We start from the raw sequence: 20,108 nt of genomic DNA, 5'->3' as shown, positions 1-20,108 counted from the left end.
AATTTGCCGGCTCACCTTTTGATGTTCCAATAATGCCCTTCCCAACTTATCATTTTACTTTTTGCCCCCCACTTTTTTTTTTTTTTTTTGTTTAATAATTTATTTGGGTCCTTCAAATTTGAACTAATTTCTTTTTGGTCCTTGAATTTAAAAACCAATTGATATATGGTCCCGATATTCTAAATTTGATTCTAATTGGTCGTGCACATATAAAATTAATTTTTAACTGAACCTTGAGTATAATAAATAAATTATATATAAAAATATTAATTGATTTATAGCCGTCAAAGTTTAGTTGGGGCATAAGTTAACTAAAGTCTAAGTTGAAGTATTGAAAATAATTTTAAACGGTCCCTAAAGTAAATTAGTAATTAGTTAACTAATAAATCGAGAAGAGTATTAAAAAGACTTGATCAAAATCTATTTGAAGTGATCATTCCCGGTCTGTTTGTGTTTCTAATTGTGTGACATACACTTGGACACTACAGTGGTGTATTAAGACCTAATAGCATACGAGTAATTGTCGAGAAATAAAAAAAGTCATTTCTAAGTATGTGAATAGATGTAAAAAAAAGACATGAAAAGATGTGTAACGTATTACGAGATCAAACTTATACATATCGTGGAAGAACGATGCTCTGAAATGAAATTTTTGCGCCAATCTATTTTCAAATCTAAATTCAATTTAGACCATAAAAAATGAGAAAAGAGAAGGAACAAGGTAGAGAAATTGTACTTTTGGACAGTATGCATCAGCAACTCTTAAAACAAACATATTCTACTCGACTCAAAATTGACTAATGTAACATTTGACTCAAAATTAATCTTAAAAACTAAACCACGGCCTCTCCTTTGTACAAGATTTGACTAAACAGCAAAGTGATTCATAAGAGCCCCAACTATCGCATAGCTGTATGATCGGCGAACGTCTCCTTAGTTGCGTGATTCCTCGTCGCCACCGCTATGGATCAGCTGATTGATTAATCGAGTAAAATTAGTATAAAGTTGACTGAGGATGAACAAATAACACACTAGATTTAGAGAGATGCTTACCAGGGAGCCAACTCTCTCATATGCTTCCATTACTTTTGGGTTTTGCTCGTCTTCATAACCCACTTGCAGTATTCTTGGTCCGTTGATAGACCAGAATGCTCTCCGGCCAGCATCCTAATAGGAGCAAAGAAACTATGATACTTTTGAGCCAAGAAGCATAGACCCTTAAAGGTTTTCACAGAAAGATGACAAACAAAATGAAAGGTATTCAAGAAGAAATGTATTCATCTCTTTAACCTGTAATATGATCATGTATATAGCCTCCAACGCTTGAACTCGAATTTCAGGGTCATCAATTTGCTCGCGCTCAATTGAAAGCGCAGTACCAAGCTCAAGTGGCATTTTTGATGTATCCTCCTCCTTGTAAACCTGCTCGCAGAAATGCATCGATATAAATGTTTAGTAAATATTCTCGTTATCGATATAAATGCATCGATAGACTGAAAATATTAAGTATATTCTCGTTATTCCTCTTTCCTTCTTTACCTATCTTCTTACTTGCCTTGTATATTTTTTACCATTGTCACTATTTCCTCCCTTTGGTACAAATATTCTCTTTTAACTTTAGGGTTGTATTATTCCAAGAAATATGAATTAAGAAAATATTATTATAGAGTAAAAACAACAAAAATTTCTAGAAACTGACTTTAAGCATCAATATGAAAGATCCTCACAAATGCGAAAAAGGAAAGAGCATGTGCAGGTGCCTCTCAAAGTCTTCAGTCGTCTCCTTCTTTTTTCTGTTTTTTTTTTTTTTTTTTTTTTGTTTCAATTCCAGGCTATGGGGTGAAATTTTAACGTTGCATACATATGAACAGGGAGAACCTAACATAGTTTAGCTGCAGGCGATGAAAAGATCGTTCAACAAGCTGGACTTTATTTATATTTGCTGTAAATATTAGGTGTGTGTTCCTGTATTTATGCTGAAAATAAAGTTAGACTTAGTTTCTAGGTAGACACGGCCATGCTCCTTTATAAGAAACCTTGGCTGCAACAGCCTTGAAATGGCACAACCTACTTCCAACCACGGAACCCTAGTCCTAACCATAACCAAAATAGTTAGAGCCAAGGGAGTTGCCAAATAGCCCATTCCATTTTGATCTCTATGAAGTACATAAAAGTATTACCTTGTTCCCAGCAACAGGGAGAAGTAAAGCTGGCCAAAGGAACTCCGCTATCAAGAGTAAATTTTGTAACTGGCCTTCTGCTTCAAAGCAACAATTTCTGAGAGTTCCAAATACCTTAAACAAGCAAATCAAATGAAGACATGAGTCCAGTTATCGACTGAAGATGTACTTAGATTATATCTAAATTGTAAATAATTGAACAATACGTATAGAGTTGATATCTGGACTGAAATAAGTAAATTAACCAATCATAAGCATGGCTTAGTTTCCCAAATTACCCAAAAAAATAAAAATAATAATTTGGTACCAATCATGTACATCAATCAAAATGTAAACTAGTTTGGGCATCTTTCAATATGGTTGTTTTGTCTTTTTCTGTTCCCATAGTGAACTTTTATTCTTTAACATTCATCTTCCTTTATATACATTGAAAAGTTGTTTCTTGTTCAAAGAAAAAAGTTAGCGGTGGTAATTAAGTAATTCTACAATAACCTCGTTTAGAAGCTTGAACTTCTTTAGACATCCATCGGACTTACTCCATTCTTCCGAAGTTGACTAGTTGAATCATACTGCCTAATTATCTGCTTCAAAAGTCCCCGCTTTGGATCAAGTAAAAGCTTCCTTCCAGCTTCCTTCTTTGATATGTTTACAAGTATGGAAGCCACATGCTCAAAGGGATCATCTAGTAGAGAATAAATTTAAAACATCAAATGAACACTGAAAACTTTAGATCATTAATGTAGAAAATTTATGAACTTCAAATTACAGGATGTCAATGTTGGGTTCTATACAACATTAAGGTTTGGAGAGGGTAGGTTAAAGCTGCAAAGGATCTGGCCTGGAGGTATTGCAATTATTATTATTTTCTAGAGATGCCAAAGAACTGGTAAACACATTTCCCAGTGTAGCACAGCAAATTAAGTTAGTAAACCAATGCACATGGAGATCTTAGAAGAAACAAAGATAAGTGAAATACCTTGCGATCCTAAATATTTCAATTTTATATTATAAGTATGGAGTCCACAATTCTTGAAAAATAACATATCGTCCAAAGCACACTGAAGTAGAGAAGAAGCAAGACATACCACTGGATTCACTTTCCGAACGACAGAATGATCTGACAATCTTCATAACATAGAGACCTTGCATCTTGTCATCTCCAGTCTACAAATCAGTATAGATAACCATAAGAACTATTTTCTTATTTCATTAAGATCATGAAAGCCTAAACTATTTGCAAAGGAAATGCTTAAAATATTCTCAAACAAATTTCAATAAAAATAGCTCATCTCAACATGAACCAAAGACGTGGCCACTGTAACAATGTAGGCACACCTGAAGTAATGAAGCAATACCAGTATCCAACTGTGTTAAATTAACCAGAAGCATTACTAGCAACTGTCTAATGCTGGAGTCCACATTATACAAAAGATCCATAACTGCTCCAATCAGTCCCAATTCTATCATCTTTGCAGCTAGATCAGAATTTTGTGAAAGATTAACAAGAGCTTCAGCTGCAGGTTCTGCAACATCCTGAAATGATGGACAATATATCAATACGGAATTATTCATATTCTATGAGTAACTTTTGCCAAATACTTTGAACCATACTACCAACGCATGGCCAACTTCCTTAAATTAATAATATCCACCAAATAGGTTTCGCGACAGAAAGAAATTACATAATATAAGCGCATCCCATCATAAGTCTTGAAGCCCACCTTCTTAATGATGCAAATGAAGTAATGAAATTGAAACGCTAAATTTCTGTAGTGTAAAGCACGAGTTATATTTAAACCATAATCAGCAGAAAATATTATGACAACTTTTGCCAGCCTATCAATAATCAGCAAGATTAACACAGTGTAATAATAAAAGAAAGTTAGGAATAATAATTGATGTTTATTATGAACACATGTTCAATAAAACTCTCTGAGATGTTCAGTTGTTTGCTTATGCATAACGTTTAGGACAAATGGAATTTTTAATTCAAACTCTGCCATCCAACATGATAGAAAGAAGAATACATGACAGCGTTAATAACCAACTCTATAAAGAAGAAAGATGCACACCTTTTGTTCTCTCAAGAGTCGAGCTAATGATGGTAGCAGAATGGTTGGATACTTGGCAAGAGACTGCAGCCCATCCTCAGACCCAGTTAAACCTTGAACAATATCTATGGCCCCTTTCCTCAACTATACAGCAAAAAAAAACAAAATTCTGATACTTACAAATTTATAAAAACCTAATTGTTATTACAGGCAAACTGAATTAGCAATCCACTGAGGCAAACACAATATTCGTATGGCAACCACAGAACTTCCCATATTCAACTTTCAGTTTTAATACATCACTCATAGCTAGAAATAAAAGGCGTCACAGGGATCAAAACGTGCAAATTTAACTTCTGAAACACTTGAAACAGGAAATGAATCATCTAATTCTAGGCAAATAAAACAGAGCAAGTGAATGTAAATTGAAATTGATGCAATAAAATCATGGATTGGGTTTAAATTTTAACATTTCATAGAATAAACAGCATTGTATGCTGCATCTCACCAACTCGTCAACCTACTACAAAATGAATCACTGAAAACCCTTAATCGACATCGAAGGAGATGGGGAATTCACAGATAATAATGGCTTATACAAATAAAGAACAGATGAGGCATAATGGGGCTTACTTGAGGTGAGGGCGAAGAGAGAAACTGTATCAATTCTTCTAGTTCAGTCGCCATATGCTCTTTGCAGCTGAAGAAGTGTGTTTCTTCTCCGATGAGTCGAATTGCCCTTTTTCAAATTACAAAACGCTACATATAGGTTTTTAGACTTTAGGTGGCTGATATAATAACAGCAAGGTGTTTAAAATAGATCATAATTAGCTATATAGGCCTCATACAATAATAATTTGGTTTTAAAAAATTCAGCTAACTAACATTAGTTTTCAAAAAATTGTTTAAGATATGTGAGAACCCTAATAGAGAATTTAGGAGGAAACATGCACAAGTTTTAAAAACATAAAATAAAATTGTTATCAAATGAAACCTAAGGTAAATAAGTAGCTTACTTCGTGAAAAACCCTCTACAATCAATAATTATTATCTTGAGAGGCCATGATTTTTTATACGTATTTGTAGACTATTTTGCTCCTTTGTCAGACCCATTAATAATTATAAGATATATACATTTAACTTAACTTATAAGATGCCCTTTAAATGCTAGAATATGAAATTTTCTCTTTATTTATATGGTTACTAGCTATATTTACAGCTAATTTAATTTACAAAGATTAGTCTTAAAATCTCAAAAGTTTGACGGTTTAAAAAACTAGACCTTTAATTTTAAATTATAAATTATGTTGTAAAAGTTTAAGAATATGAATTTTTGTCCTCAAATCTTTGATTATAGCTTATATCTAAAAGATATTAATAAGTTAGAACGTTTCGAGAAAAAAAAAAAAAAAAATCTGAACCACTATGTCCCTTTGTCTACTTCTAAATTTACTGAGCATGCAATTTTTTTTTTTTTTTTTTTTTTTGTTGATAATTTTAGTTATTGGGGATATAAACTGATTCGAGCTCGTTACCAAATGCATTTGATATCATTTTAAAGAAGAAAAACGAAAACATTTAAGTTGCAAGCTCAATTAACAGCAGGTTTCGAGTTTTCCTCAAAGAATTGGGAAATGAAAAATATTTCATTGCACTAACTCCACGGTTAAATATAATCTTTCGGTAACTTCCTACTAAACCCTCCCCCAAAAAATCGTTGACAAAAAAAAAAAAAAAAAGAAGTCTCAATCATCCAATCTTTCTTCAAAACAGAGATGATCGGGAAAAAAAAAACAGAAAGACAAGAAAAATTTTTACTTTAAGAATAGGTTTCAAAAATTCTTCTATATTCTGTCAACAAAGATGCATCCATACACTACTGGAAAGCAAAGTGAGGAGCAAAAAGTAGACCTAAATACATTCAATTTGCAGCCATGCAATTCTCGAACATATCCGAAACAGGAAGCTTAATACAATACATCGAATCGAAGAGAAATGAGAACTCACCATATTGAAAATCCCCTGGAAAGGGACCGGTGAAGAACGGCAATCCTGCGAAGCCAAACAAAAACAGAGGGAGTGAGCAAGAACCCTAAAACCTCGCTCTGATGCGTGGGGACAGTTGATAAATGGCCTTTTTCATTCAAATGGGTGGGCTTTGGGTTTTTAATTATTGTACTCCCAAATACGGTTTACATGGTCCGAGTTGAATTGGTTTGAGCTATTTTTTTGACCCAACCCAAAAGTTCGGGTTGGGTCTGGGTTGGGTTGTTATTTTTTTTTAATTTTATTTATCCATAATTTATAATTATTCGGATATAATCTTATATAAAATATATTAAAAATTTACAAACAAACTCAAATTAATCCATAATTATAAAAAAAAACAAATTCAATAAAAAACAACTAAGCGAAAAGGGTAACATATTAATCTAGGGTTAAAATAGAAAAAATATAAAGATACAATAATGAAAATAAATACATTAAAATTTAGAATTAGAATTATTGGTTTATCTTTAAATAACAGAAAAAATATAAAGATATAATAATGTTACTACAAATAGAAAATAAATACATTAAAATTTAGAATTATTGATTTTTCTTTAAATATATTTAAACTATAATTTAGAAATATAATAACGTTGCAAATTTGTAAACCGGCCAAAGTACCACTTCGACAAACCTATTATAAATAAGATATCTTAATATATTTTATATATTTAAATTTGTCTCAGGTCAACCCAAGGGTTTTACCCACAAACCCGAAATGGAATCGATTTAATTTGGGTTCAAAAAAATGAACCCAACCTTATTCAAAATACTAATCCAACCCAACCCAACTCTTGTAGTTCGGGTTGGGTTGGTCCGGGTTGTCGGGTTGAATGTACACCCCTACTCACAAATTTATCACTTTGCTTTTTGACCCCCGTTTTATTTATTTATTCTTTCCTACCATCAGGTCCTTTTGGGTTAAAAATTTTAAAATTTACAAGTTTCATGGAACGATCCGATTTTTTACGTATGTATCGAAGTCGAAGTCGTTACTTAAAAGCTAGTAATTTTATAATTTCAAACATTTGGAAGGACTAAAAAAAAAAAACATATATAAATGACTAATTACAAGTAAAAGGCACCCTCGTGCTCGGTTGTTGTTGCTACCGTTGTTTCCCACCCGAAGGCTATACGGTGTTCTATAGTCGATCGCAATCATAGCTGTGACAAAGAGAGAGGCCTTTAATAAGTTCATCAACATTCATGACATATTCCTTTCTTTGTACGAAAATCAAGTGACTGTCGTGCCAGATGTCGACCGTTAGCTGGTATTGTTCTATTAGAGTTTTCCTTTTCGGGCTTCTTTTTAAAATGTATTTATTAGGAAGAGGTTTCTACACCCTTATAAAGAATGTTTCGTTCCTCTCTTCCATCGGCGTGCAATTTCACAATCCACCCTCATTCAGGGCCCAGCATCCTCGTTAGCATTCGTTCTTCTTTCCAACCGACATAGGATCTCACAATCTACCTCATTCATGGCCTAGTATCATCGTTAGCACTCGTTCCCTTCTCCAATCGATGTGGGGTCTCACAATTCACCCTCCTCTGGGCCCAGCATCCTCGCTAGCACTAATTCCTCTCTCTAATCGATGTGGGGTCTCACAATTCACCCTCCTTCGAACCCAACGTCTTCCCTAACACTTGTTCTTCTCTCCAATCGATGTGGGATCTCACAATCCACCTCCTTTCGAGACAACCATCCTCGCAAGCACTCGTTCCTCTCTCTAATCTATGTAGGATCTCACAAAGAATTTGGGATCAAACCGTCAATTTTTAAGACATTATGAATCAAATGTATTTTAAAACCTGATCTAGCTAGCATCTCGAAAACACGAATCTTTGATTTCATCAGAAGAGACGTCTCAAAAGCCTATTTGAGTTTACGTATCGAAGAAATTCCGCTAAAAAAAATGCAAAAATAATTTGTTCCCAATGAAAAATGGACCATCACTTTTACCCCTTTACTATGGTACCAATGGAGAAAAATAGGCCACCTATTCTAATCTATACGTGTTTTTAGGCTTTTCATTGCTACACAAATATTGTTGTGGTGTAAAAAGATTTGGTATTTATTGGTCGGTCGAAATTATTTGATCTAAGTCTCTTTCTTATGAATACTCTACGAAAATAGGGTTAATTCAATATTGTGAAGACAACCTAAATGACGATCGTTTCGTTTAGATGATTCATTTTCCAATCTCGACTTTTGTCGATAGAGTAAACTGGTCTTGTGATAGGTTGATTTAAAAAAATCGTACCTCTCGTCATTGTCGTTTTTTGTGAAAACAAAAATATTTATATGATGTCCCACATTGGTTGAGGAGGAGAACAAAACGCATTTTATAAGAGAGTGGAAACCTTCCCCTAGCAGACCTTGAGGGAAAGTCCGAAAGTCTTCTCAAGGGAAAGCCCAAAGAAGACAATATTTGCTAATCTATTAGAGATAGACATCGAACGATACGATATGTCATCCTTCTCGCTCTTCTCCGAAGACACGAGGCGGTGTCCTAGTAAGGACGTTGGCCCCAAAGGGGATGGATTTGGTGGCGGTCCCACATCTATTGGAGAAAGGAACTAGTGCCAGCGAGGATGTTGGGCCTCGAAGGAGGTGGATTGTGATGTCTTCTCGCTGTTCTTCGAAGGGGGATAGACACAAGGCGGTGTCCTAGTAAGGACGTTGGCCCCAAAGGAGATGGATTTGGTGGCAGTCCCACATCAATTAGAGCCAAAGGGGATGGATTTTGTGGCGGTCCTACATCAATTAGAGAAAGGAACTAGTGCCAACGAGGATGTTGGGCCCCGAATGAGATGGATTGTGATGTCCCACATTGATGAGGTGAATTTGGTAGCGGTCCCACCTCAATTGGAGAAAGTAACAAGTGTCGGGTATGAATCTGAATTACAATTTATTGATCAATTTGTAAAATTAAAAAAAAAAAAACCCTTATTGGGATAAAATTTTCAATAAATATAGAATGAACCAATTCTATACGTTTTCTTCTAATCTTTTACATTATTTGATTGCAAAATCCCTTTTGTCAAATGCTTATCTTATGAGATCCTAAGAAGATTTCTTTGTTTGATTTATATATCTTATGGAGATATTTTAAGTTATTTACTCCGCCAACACCGGTTATGATAGACACGAAAATCTATTTAAATTAACGACGAACGATTTTTTTTTAAATAGCACCCTTAAAGCCACACAACTCTTGCATGCTCCAGTTATCGAACATCCATTAACAATTCATCCTAAAGACAAAGGATAGTTAACGCGTGTCGACGTTTGGGACGAGTCGAGACTGCACGTGGATTGTCAAGGCGGCTTGGATACTCACCTAGGGCTCAGCTCGTTGGAATCTATGCCCTAAAACTCGTAGTTTTTGTAATTGAATAGTTGACAAGGGCTTAGGATCTCTCAGTGTCGTATCGACTTAGAAACTCCTCATTTGAATTTGCAAGTGAACTTAATACGAAAAACCCTAAATATCTTTTAACTTCGAGTTTGAGACAAGCGTAGGTCCCTCAGAATATCCCGTTCGAAAATATATTATATTGAATAAAAATAACACATTAAAAAAGAAAAAAAAAAGTATATGGAATGAAGTATTATAATAAGTTGACTTTATTGTATAGCAGCATCACATAAATATAACATAAATATAAATTATAGGAATGTATGAAATTAATTATTCTATTTCAATTAGGACATTATTGAAATAAAGCATAAATTTATTATATATTATGAATAAATTCCAATAAATACAATTAATCATAATTATTAATTATTTTTTTAATCTTGATTACTTTCATTAATAAAAAAAATTAGAGATTTAAATCTTCATTTTCTTGTTAAATTTTTTAAAATACAAATAAAAATAAATTGGAAGTGAATATTTTCTATTAAATTAAAAGTCCAATCCTTAAAATAAAATATTGTGGAGCTTTTAATTTTTTTTAATATATTTCTAAACTTACCAATTCAATAATATAAAAAATTTTATTATAATTTTTTAAAATTTTAGTGACCGAATAGACAAAATATATATATATATATATATATATATTTTGAACTTACCAATTAATAATATAAAAAATATACACCAAATTTAAAATTTACTAATTTACCGGTAAATTAATTTTTTTTTCTAAAATCAAACGAATTTCAAATCATAAAATTAACCAAAATATTTAAAATTAAAAATATGGGAAGCAAATGAAAATATTGTAATTCATGGGGACAACAATGAAATTATATTTAATTATAAGGACTAACTTGCAATTTCTCATAAATTCCATTTATTGGTCCTCCCTCACTCATGAAGTGTGACAGCTATTGAAGTCATTACCTTTGCATTATTCTCATTGTCATCATTATTCATACAAATTTTTATTTTCAACCAAATAAAATTAATTTTTTTCTAAAGAAAATAATAAATAATTTTAATTTTAATTTTATTGTATTAATTTCGACTCTAACCCTTTTAACTTTATTAAATTGAATTCAAAACTTAAATATTACATTTTAACTAATTTTTCACTAATTTCAAAATTAAATAAGTAAAAAAAAAAAATTTAAATATGATAATTTTTTTTAAAAAACTATTATAAATTTTTACCAAGTAGTCAAATTCTTTCCACCAATTAAAATAACGGTAACTTTTTCGAACACTTCCTATAATTAAAAACATGCTAATTATATTAATTATTATTAAATACATATTTCAATTTTTTTCTTATATATTTGCAATTAATTTCTAAATTTATTATATTTATTGATATTAAATTAGATTTAAATTTTAGTAACAAATAATTTTATTAATAATTTTTAATTCAAGACAAATTAATTGTAAATTGGTTATAATTTCCATGAGCAATTGATTTTTATTATTTTATTATAAATAAAAATAAAATAAAATAAAATAAAGAATGTTAGTTCATGAAGTGTCTTTCTCATGCTTCTAATGTGGAGTTTCTTTTGTTCATGTGTCTCAATCTTCAAAATATTTTCATTAAACTTATATTTCAATTTTTTTAACTTTAAATTTAAAATTTTCCTCTCTCAAAATAATTAAAATAAGCTAAAATGCCAATGATTATTGTCCCTATTGATTTATATATTTAATTTTTTTAAAAAAAAGTATTAATTTTCATAATTTTAAATTTTATGTCTAATAAATCTCTAAAGTCCAATGATTTATACCTAAAAATTAATTTTTTTGATATGATATAACTGTTGGATGAAAATGATTATGTATAGAAAACAATATGATTATGATAGATTGATAAAACGATACAGTTAGATACGTTCTTGTAATGGTATGACTAGGATACGTCCATGAATCGAATAATTAAGGTATGTTCATAAAATGATACGAACTATGAGATGATACCATAAAGTTATGACAAGTTTAAAAAACGATATAACAAAAGAATGATCATGTATTTATAATAAAGGGAGTTTGTAAGCAAAACCACTGGCATTTATATGTATACCCTTTCTCCTTCTCTCTGAGTCTGCAACAAAATTTGGACAGTTCTGGTGTCACTATCGGCTCATCCTCGTAATATAAATCCCCTTTTTCTAAAGAGTTCCATAGAACAATCCAAAGAACAACGCTCCAATTCTCAAAAATTTCTTCAATATCACAAAAGAAAAAGAAAAAGAAAAAGAAATAAATAAACGAAGCATTTGGATGTTCTAACGTGCCTGCATATTCCCTTCCTTGTCCGTTTCTCTATATATAAATTTCCAATGTTTTTTTCTCTGAACCCTATTTTTTTTTGTTTTTTTTTTTGTTGAAGAAAAAGGTCATTTGGAAGAAGCAATGTCAACATAGCTGGCTGGTGGGGACTCTAAGCCCCACAAAATGCTACTCCTGCTTCGAATCTCTCTTTCTTTTCTTTCTTCTTTTTTGTTTGTTGTTCTTTTGTTCTCTCCTTCTCTCCTCTGTTCTTCGATGTTCTTGTTTATTTAGAAATCTTCTGGAAAATGGGTAATGATTTGTGTGATTTGATTATTCTTTTTTGATTTTGATTTTGGGTTTCTGGGGTTGAATTTTGTTTCCTGTTTTTGAAGAAGCTCTGTGATATATGAACACAGCCAAGATGCTCTGTATACGACACAGCAAAATGAACCCACCTATTTCTTTCAACTTGCAGTACCAGACAACACTGTTTTGCTGCTTTACAGCCCACACATTGCATTACTTGATATATATCGAGTTTTAATTCCTCTAGTTTCATTTCATTTTTTCCCCTTTTGCTCTTTCCCTCTCCCCTTCTCTTTAGATTATCACTTTTTTGTTGTTGTTGTTGTTCTTGATCATCGATCGGTTTTCTTCCTTCGATTTTAGTTTGGCCACATGGGTATTGTTCATCTGATTGAATCGTTCAAATGGTAGGAGGGTTTTCGATCATTTTCTTATTGTTCTTTCGCTGAATCAGGATTTGGGGTTTTGGGTTGAATCTACATTATTACTCTTTTGTTGTTCTTGATATTATTCGAGTTTTGGCGACATGGGTTTTGTTCATCTGATTGTTTCGTTAAAAGGGTTGGCGAGATTTTGATCTGATTTTGTTCGTCTGATTGTTCTTCGTGGGTTTGTATTGATTTTTCCTTTTGCAATAAAACTCTGAGTTGTTGTTGTCGGCGCAAGGTCACTTTCTGTCCGCATTGTCTGTATCCAATGATGCATTTGGTATTAATTTAACCAAAAAGTACCCTCCCACTGTTTCTTTCTGCTGCTGTTTAGCCGATTTCGTGTTCTTCTTCTTCTTCTTCTTCATACAATTTTAACTTCAGCAGCATTTGCTGGAAGTGATGATCGGACTCCATTTTTTGTGATTTTTGAGCTCTAAGAACATTCTTCATTGCTTTTGGAATGTGGGTTGAATTTCATCGTCTTTACTCATTTACTGGAAGGAGAAGAGTTCTGCAATTGCTGATTGTTAAATGATGCTACGCTTTCAAAAGATCTGCATCGTTCTCTATAGTTTCTTCACAATTTCAGGTTTGAAGTTCAAGATGATGTATGTTTGTTTTCAATCTGTTCTTCTTCTTGTTCTTGCTGAATTTAGATGTTCATTAGGAAAAGATGAAGATCTATAGATTCAGCTTCATTCTTGTAGTTGACTGTAAGATTTTCTTCCATATCAATCACTTTCGGGTATGCGCCGTGCACCCGGTTTGGTTTGTGATCTGAAAATTCAGGGATGGGATTTAGAATTGTTCAACTTGTTTGGGTTGTTACAAATGGTACTAGAGCTAGATACTGGGCGTTGTGCTAGCGTCCTAGCGAGGACGCTGGGCTCCTAAGGGATGGATTGTGAGATCCTACATTGGTTGGAGAGGGGAACGAAACATTGCTTATAAGGGTGTGGAAACCTATCCTTAGTAGATGCTTTTTAAAAACCTTGAGAGAAACCATGAAAGGGAAAACTCAAAGAGAACGATATCTGTTAGCGGTGGGTTTGAGCGGTTACAAATGATATTAGAGTCAGACACTGGGTGGTGAGTCAGTGAGGATGCTGGGTCCCCAAGGGGGTGGATTGTGAGATCCCACATTGGTTGTAGAGGGAAACGAGGGTGTGGAAACCTCTCCCAAAGAGGACAATATCTGCTAGCGGTGAGTTTTAACTGTTATAAATGGTATCAGAGCCAGACACCGGGCAGTGAGTCAGCGAGGACGTTGGGTCCCCAAGGGGATTGGATTGTGAGATCCCACATCGGTTGGAGAAGGGAACGAAGCATTGCTTATAAAGGTGTGGAAACCTCTTCTTAGTAGAAGCGTTTTAAAAACCTTGAGGAAAAGCCTGAAAGAGAAAACTCAAAGAGAACGATATTTGCTAGCGGTGGGTTTGAGCTGTTATAAATGGTATTAGAGCCAGACACTGGGTCCCCAAGGGGGTGGATTGTGAGATCCCACATCGGTTCGAGAGGGGAACGAGGGTGTGGAAACCTCTCCCTAGTACACGTGTTTTAAAAACTTTGAAGGAAAGCTTGAAAGAGAAAACCCATAGAGGACAATATCTGCTAGCGGTGGGTTTGAGCTATTACAAATGGTATCAGAGCTAGACACCGGGCAGTGAGTCAGTGAGGACGTTGGGTCCCCAAGGGGGATGGATTGTGAGATCCCACATTGGTTGGAGAGGAGAACGAAACATTGCTTATAAGGGTGTGGAAACCTCTTCCTAATAGACGCGTTTTAAAAACCTTGAGGGAAAACCCAAAGAGGATAATATCTGCTAGCGGTGGGTTTGAGCTATTACAAATGGTCTCAGAGCTAGGCACCGGTGCTGGGTCCCCAAGGGGGGTGGATTGGTGGGTTTGAGCTATTACAAATGGTCTCAGAGCTAGGCACCGGTGCTGGGTCCCCAAGGGGGGTGGATTGTGAGATCCCACATCGGTTGGAAAAAGGAACGAAGCATTCCTTATAAGGGTGTGGAACCTCTTCCTAGTAGACGCGTTTTAAAACCTTATAAGGGTGTGGAACCTCTTCCTTGTAGCCCGAAAGGGAAAGCCCAAAGAGGACAATATCTAGTAGTGGTGGGTTTGGGCTGTTACATTAACACATTGTTCTATATTCCCCAATATGATTGTTGTAATTTTCCTTTTCATTTGTGTTTCAGATTCAATGTATAATAGTGTGTATAGTAGTTGTTATACTGTAAAAAAGCATCAACGGTGAAGGGAAGAACCCACATGAGATGTCAAGGGTCCTTGCAGCAGTATTAGGAGGTTCTGCAGGAGCCGTGGCATTGGTGGGATTGACTATTATACTTATAAGATTCTTAGCACGCTCAAGAAACGCTGCAAGAACTTCCGAGACGGGCTCTTCGGATCCTTCTGTTCAAGGTATTCTCTTCGTCTTCGTCGCCCGAGTTATCCATTAGCATATGCATTTTGTTTTTCAAAAGGATGATCATCAGTTGGTTGTGTTTTTCATTACTTGTAGTTGGAAGGCATGTTGGTATTGAATTGTCTCTACGAGATGCTCGACATTTCGAGATGGCGGAGTTGGCTATAGCCACTAATGATTTCAGCGAAAAGAATTTGATCGGAGAAGGGAAATTTGGGGAGGTCTATAAGGGCATGCTTCATGATGGAATGTTCGTCGCTATCAAAAAACGACATGGAGAGTCGAGTCAGGATTTTGTAGATGAGGTAATATTCATTTATTGTCTTGTAAGCCTTCGACATTGATATATTTCCAACTTGAACGTGCATAATTTGAGCACGAATGGAAATGGAATTGCATACCACTCTCCTGTATTGATTAGTGCTAAACCAAGAGTTTATCTGAGATCCCACATTGGTTGGAGAGGGGAACGTTGTGTTCCTTATAAGGATGTGAAAATTTCTCCCTAGTAGATGTGTTTTAAAACCTTGAGGGGAAGCTCAAAAGGGAAAGCCCAAAGAGGACTATATCTGCCAACAGTGAGCTTGGACTGTTACAAATGGTATTAGAGTCAGGCACTGAGTGGTGTACCAACGAGGACGTTGGGCCGCCAAGGATGATGGATTGTGAGATCCCATATTGGAGTCAGGCACTGAGTGGTGTACCAACGAGGACGTTGGGCCGCCAAGGATGGTGGATTGTGAGATCCCATATTGGTTGGAGAGGGGAACGAAACATTCCTTATAAGGATGTGGAAACCTCTCCCTGTTAGACGCGTTTTAAAACCTCAAAGGGGAAGCCCAGAAGGGAAAACCCAAAAAAGACACCGAGTGGTGTGCCAACGAGAACGTTGGGTCTCCAAGGAGGTGGGCGGCGTGCCAACGAGGACGTTGGTCCTCCAAGGGGGTGGATTATGAGATCCCACATTGGTTGGAGAGGGGAACAAAATATTCGTTATAAATATTCGTTATAAGAATGTGGAGGTGGGTGGCGTGCCAACGAGGACGTTGGGTCTCCAAGGAGGTGGACGGCGTGCCAACGAGGACGTTGGACCTCCAAGGGGGTGGATTATGAGATCCCACATTGGTTGGAGAGGGGAACAAAATATTCGTTATAAGAATGTGGAAACCTCTCCCTGGTAGACGCGTTTTAAAATCTTGAGGGGAATCCCAAAAGGAAAAACCCAAAAAAGATAATATCTGCCGGCGGTGGGCTTGGGCTGTTACAAATGGTATTAGAGCCAGACACCGGGCTGTGTGCCAACGAGGACATTGGGCCTCCAAGGGGGTGGATTGTGAGATCCTACATTGGTTGGAGAGGGGAACAAAGCATTCCTTATAAGGGTATGGAAACTTCTCCCTAGTAGACGTGTTTTAAAAATCTCGAGGGGAAACCTATAAGGGAAATTCCAAAAAAGACAATATTTGCTAGCGGTGGGCTTGAGTTGTTACAAATGGTATTAGAGCTAGACACCAGGTAGTATGCTAACAAGGATGTTGGGCTCCAAAGGGGATGGGTGATATCTCACATTGGTTGGAAAGGGGAACGAAACATTCCTTTTAAGGGTGTGAAAACCTCTCTCTAATAGACGTGTTTTAAAAACTTTGAGGGGAAGCCCAAAAGGGAAAGCCCAAGGAGGACAATGTCTACTCGCGGTGGGCTTAAGCTATTACAGTTTCAGTGGTACATTCTCCCGTACAATTCATGTTTTAATCTAATTTAGTTCATTTACTATCAGGTACACTACCTCTCGTCTATTCGGCATCGAAATCTCGTAACTCTTTTGGGCTACTGCCAGGAAAACAGCTTACAGTTCCTCATCTTTGATTATATACCTAATGGGAGCGTTTCTAGCCACATATATGGTAACGGTTCATACATGTAAAAGCGTTATTTCTCGAAAGTCACTCCAAACTCACTCTTAAAGAGCACCGTTTTTGCAGGCACCGAGCAGCGTTCAGCTGAGAGGCTCGAGTTCAAGATCAGACTCTCAATAGCTCTGGGGGCAGCTAAAGGTGAACCTCTGCAAACAGTGAGCATTTATTTGCATCTCTTCTAGATTGACTAACCATCAAATATATCAATGGTGAAACCAAATTCTTATCTACGAATGCTTTCGACAAACTCGTCCCTCGGTAACGTGACCTGATTATCATACCTAGGTCTGGCACATCTTCACTCCATAAGCCCTCGTTTGATACACAAAAACTTCAAGACGTCCAACGTTCTTGTCGACGAGAATTTTATAGCTAAAGTGGCAGATGCAGGACTTCACAATGTCATGGGAAGATCTGACATTTCAGAATCGTCGTCTCGAGAAGCAGCGGATGAGATATTCCTCGCTCCCGAGTATTGATTCTAAAACTTTCTACCTTTTTCCATCAACACTACACGTTTTATTCTATTGTATGATTGTTCATCTTCCATCCTCTTTTGTAGGGTAAAGGAGTTTCGACAATTTTCTGAGAAAAGTGACGTATATAGTTTTGGCGTATTCCTTTTCGAGTTGATAAGCGGTCAAAAAGCTACCGATGTGCCCGTTTCCGATCCAAATTATACTCTGGTTGATTGGGTAAGTAGATTTCTCTACCCCATTACTCATAGTCAAAGCTTCATTTTATACTGGCTGATCATGTCTTGCTCAAAATTATCTCGGTACCGATCGTACCGTATCAGAGACATTGTTTATGTAACTTTGATACATGATTTACTTTTCTCGATACGAATCCCGTCTCGAGGTTAATGAAAGCAATACCAGAGTAATTCACATAGGTCTAGTATCTGACATTTTTTTCGACTTTTTCGTTTATTGGATTCTGAAACCGTGTCCCGTTCCATGCCTATTTGAAAGATACAAAACAAACAGGAAACTAGCGATATTGCTAGCTTTATAGATCCGAGATTGGGGAAGAGCTTCACCGAGGAAGGTATGACTGAAGTGATGAATTTGATACTTCAATGCGTCGGATCTTCAAGCGAGAGGCGCCCAGGGATGAGCTATGTGGTGATGGAGCTTGAAAGGATACTAGAGAAAGAGGTGAACTTGACAACAGTGATGGGAGAAGGAAGCCCAACTGTTACCCTTGGGAGTCAGTTGTTCAAAGCCACGAAGTGAAATTCTAGAAGCTTTAGCTCGAATACCGACATCAGCTCTCTTGCAGACCTGAAAACCGAGAGAGAAACGGAAAACACGGGCTTGGTCGATAGCCAAAAAGTGTGGTATATGTGTAATAAGGTTCTTTTTAGTTCTTTAATTTTTTTAAGAGTAAGAGACCTCAGCTGTTGTAAGTGTAAAAAAAAGAAACAGCTGAATCATTCTTTTTAATATTAACTGATTATTGTTGATTGTTCATATGAAAGTGAACTGAGATTGGTGTGCTGTTCGAGAATCCGACCAATCCAATCAAACCCGACAGCGTTGGGGGTCGGGTAAGCATTTTTCTCGATATGGGTTCGTGGGTTGTTATTTTTTTTTATTTGATTCAGTTCAAACTAAATTTGTTTCACTAAAAACCCTAAGAGTTTGCTGCTCACCCTGAATCGCGCCTGTCTCTTTATTTTCGTTGAATGCATATGGCCGACCTCTCATCTCTCAAACCTCTACTCTCTCGTCACCATCATATCTTCTATAAGCTTCATCCTAGCGTTGAATGAGTATCATAGGTTATCATCGTCAGACGAACACGACTCTATACAATGATATGATATTGTCCACTTTGAGCATACAGTCTCATGACTTTGCTTTGTATTTCTCCAAAAGCCTCATACCAGTGTAGTGAGTAATCTTTGAATATAAACTCATGATCATTCCTTAATGCTTTGTACTTCTCCAAAAAGCCTCATACCAGTGTAGTGAGTATTCTTTGAATATAAACCCATGATCATTCCCTAAATTAGTCGATGTGGGACTTTCATCATCCAACACCTTCCCTCGAACAAAGTACGCCTCCCATTAATTGAAGCTCGACTTCTTTGGAGACATAGTCATTTATTACTGCCTTCGAGGAGGCTTGACTCCTTTTCTTTTGAAGTCATTTGTTCGACATTTGAGGATTTACTAATCTATTGGCACGACTAAGTTTATGGTATGACTCTGATACCATGTTAGACGAACACGACTCTCCACAAATGGTACGATATTGTCCACTTTGAGCATAAGTTCTCATGGTTTTGCTTTGGGCTTCCCAAAAAGCCCCATACTAACGGAAAGAGTATTCCCTAAATTAACCGATTGATTTGAGATGTATATTAGTACCTACAAAATCGTCCAAATATATAGAAATATTGTTTTAACCCAACCCAATTCAATTCTTTCGAGTATCTAACCTGATAGGTTAAGAAAAATCACCTCAACCCAAATCAACTCGTGTATTTCCTTTCCGTTCGGTGTTTTTGGCACTTCTAGTTTATGAACGGTTTTTTATTTCTACTTTATTTTCATTTGCGAGCTCTTTTTTATTGGTTCATTGGACTCGCTTTTTGTTGGGCTTGTTTCTTTGCTTATTTTGCTTTCGATTCGGTTTGCAGATTGATATTTCTTTTAGTCGGGTTAACTCGACCAACACAAAAATATTATTACAACCTAATCCTTAACTTATTTTAAGATAAATAATATTTTACGTTTGTAGTTAATGTTAGTGATGTGATGCGAGTCGTAAATACTTAACATTTAGACTTTATTTATTGAGGTAACATGTATTGTAAACAAGTATGATTTTTTAAAAAATAATTAAAAAATAGAACAGCCGGATGACACAATCTAACCCATCCCTGGCAGATGCGTTTTAAAATTGTGAGGCTAACGACATTACGTGATGAGTCAAAACAGACAATATTGTTAGCGGTGGACTTTACTATTACAAATTGTATCAAAGTCAGACATCGGACGGTGTGCCCACGAGAACGCTAGATCTCCAAAAATGTTG

The 20,108-nt window shown here is 35.6% G+C and overlaps 2 protein-coding genes across 5 annotated transcripts; one reads left to right on the top strand and one right to left on the bottom strand.

The window, feature by feature from the left end:
- Positions 1 to 722: 722 nt before the first annotated feature.
- Positions 723 to 6,706, bottom strand: LOC111489493 (protein HGH1 homolog). Of its 3 annotated transcripts, XM_023137740.1 has the most exons (11): positions 6,239 to 6,376; positions 4,865 to 4,990; positions 4,253 to 4,375; positions 3,516 to 3,713; positions 3,266 to 3,344; positions 2,717 to 2,862; positions 2,181 to 2,294; positions 1,291 to 1,422; positions 1,054 to 1,167; positions 900 to 972; positions 723 to 860 (listed from the first exon to the last, which is right to left on the bottom strand). In XM_023137740.1, exons 2-10 carry the CDS (start codon positions 4,916 to 4,918, stop codon positions 934 to 936), a joined length of 999 nt encoding a protein of 332 aa, XP_022993508.1. In that variant the 5' UTR covers positions 4,919 to 4,990; positions 6,239 to 6,376; the 3' UTR covers positions 723 to 860; positions 900 to 933. The 3 variants fall into 3 exon arrangements, with proteins under 3 accessions (XP_022993508.1, XP_022993506.1, XP_022993505.1); XM_023137738.1 differs by lacking the exon at positions 6,239 to 6,376 and adding an exon at positions 6,696 to 6,706 and having other exon boundaries at positions 723 to 972; XM_023137737.1 differs by having other exon boundaries at positions 723 to 972.
- A 5,191-nt stretch (positions 6,707 to 11,897) lies between these two features.
- Positions 11,898 to 18,626, top strand: LOC111488977 (putative serine/threonine-protein kinase). Of its 2 annotated transcripts, none has more exons than XM_023136953.1 (8): positions 11,898 to 13,296; positions 14,915 to 15,140; positions 15,241 to 15,449; positions 16,922 to 17,048; positions 17,127 to 17,198; positions 17,346 to 17,532; positions 17,623 to 17,755; positions 18,035 to 18,626. In XM_023136953.1, exons 2-8 carry the CDS (start codon positions 14,993 to 14,995, stop codon positions 18,296 to 18,298), a joined length of 1,140 nt encoding a protein of 379 aa, XP_022992721.1. In that variant the 5' UTR covers positions 11,898 to 13,296; positions 14,915 to 14,992; the 3' UTR covers positions 18,299 to 18,626. The 2 variants fall into 2 exon arrangements, with proteins under 2 accessions (XP_022992721.1, XP_022992722.1); XM_023136954.1 differs by having other exon boundaries at positions 11,898 to 13,315.
- The last annotated feature ends 1,482 nt before the right edge of the window (positions 18,627 to 20,108 follow it).

The sequence above is a fragment of the Cucurbita maxima genome, unplaced genomic scaffold (genome assembly GCF_002738345.1).
Source record: "Cucurbita maxima cultivar Rimu unplaced genomic scaffold, Cmax_1.0 Cma_Scf00014, whole genome shotgun sequence".
NCBI lineage: Eukaryota > Viridiplantae > Streptophyta > Magnoliopsida > Cucurbitales > Cucurbitaceae > Cucurbita > Cucurbita maxima.
This window is presented reverse-complemented; position numbering and strand designations above follow the sequence as displayed.

Coding starts and splice junctions, on each gene's coding strand:
- LOC111489493 (XM_023137738.1), bottom strand. CDS start 4,918: ATGGCGACTGAACTAGAAGAATTGATACAGTTTCTCTCTTCGCCCTCA. Junction 2,863..3,265: donor TTCGGAAAGTGAATCCAGTG/GTATGTCTTGCT, acceptor ATTCTCTACTAG/ATGATCCCTTTGAGCATGTG. Junction 1,423..2,180: donor TCCCTGTTGCTGGGAACAAG/GTAATACTTTTA, acceptor TTCTGCGAGCAG/GTTTACAAGGAGGAGGATAC.
- LOC111488977 (XM_023136953.1), top strand. CDS start 14,993: ATGTCAAGGGTCCTTGCAGCAGTATTAGGAGGTTCTGCAGGAGCCGTG. Junction 15,141..15,240: donor TTCGGATCCTTCTGTTCAAG/GTATTCTCTTCG, acceptor CATTACTTGTAG/TTGGAAGGCATGTTGGTATT. Junction 17,756..18,034: donor ATTATACTCTGGTTGATTGG/GTAAGTAGATTT, acceptor CCTATTTGAAAG/ATACAAAACAAACAGGAAAC.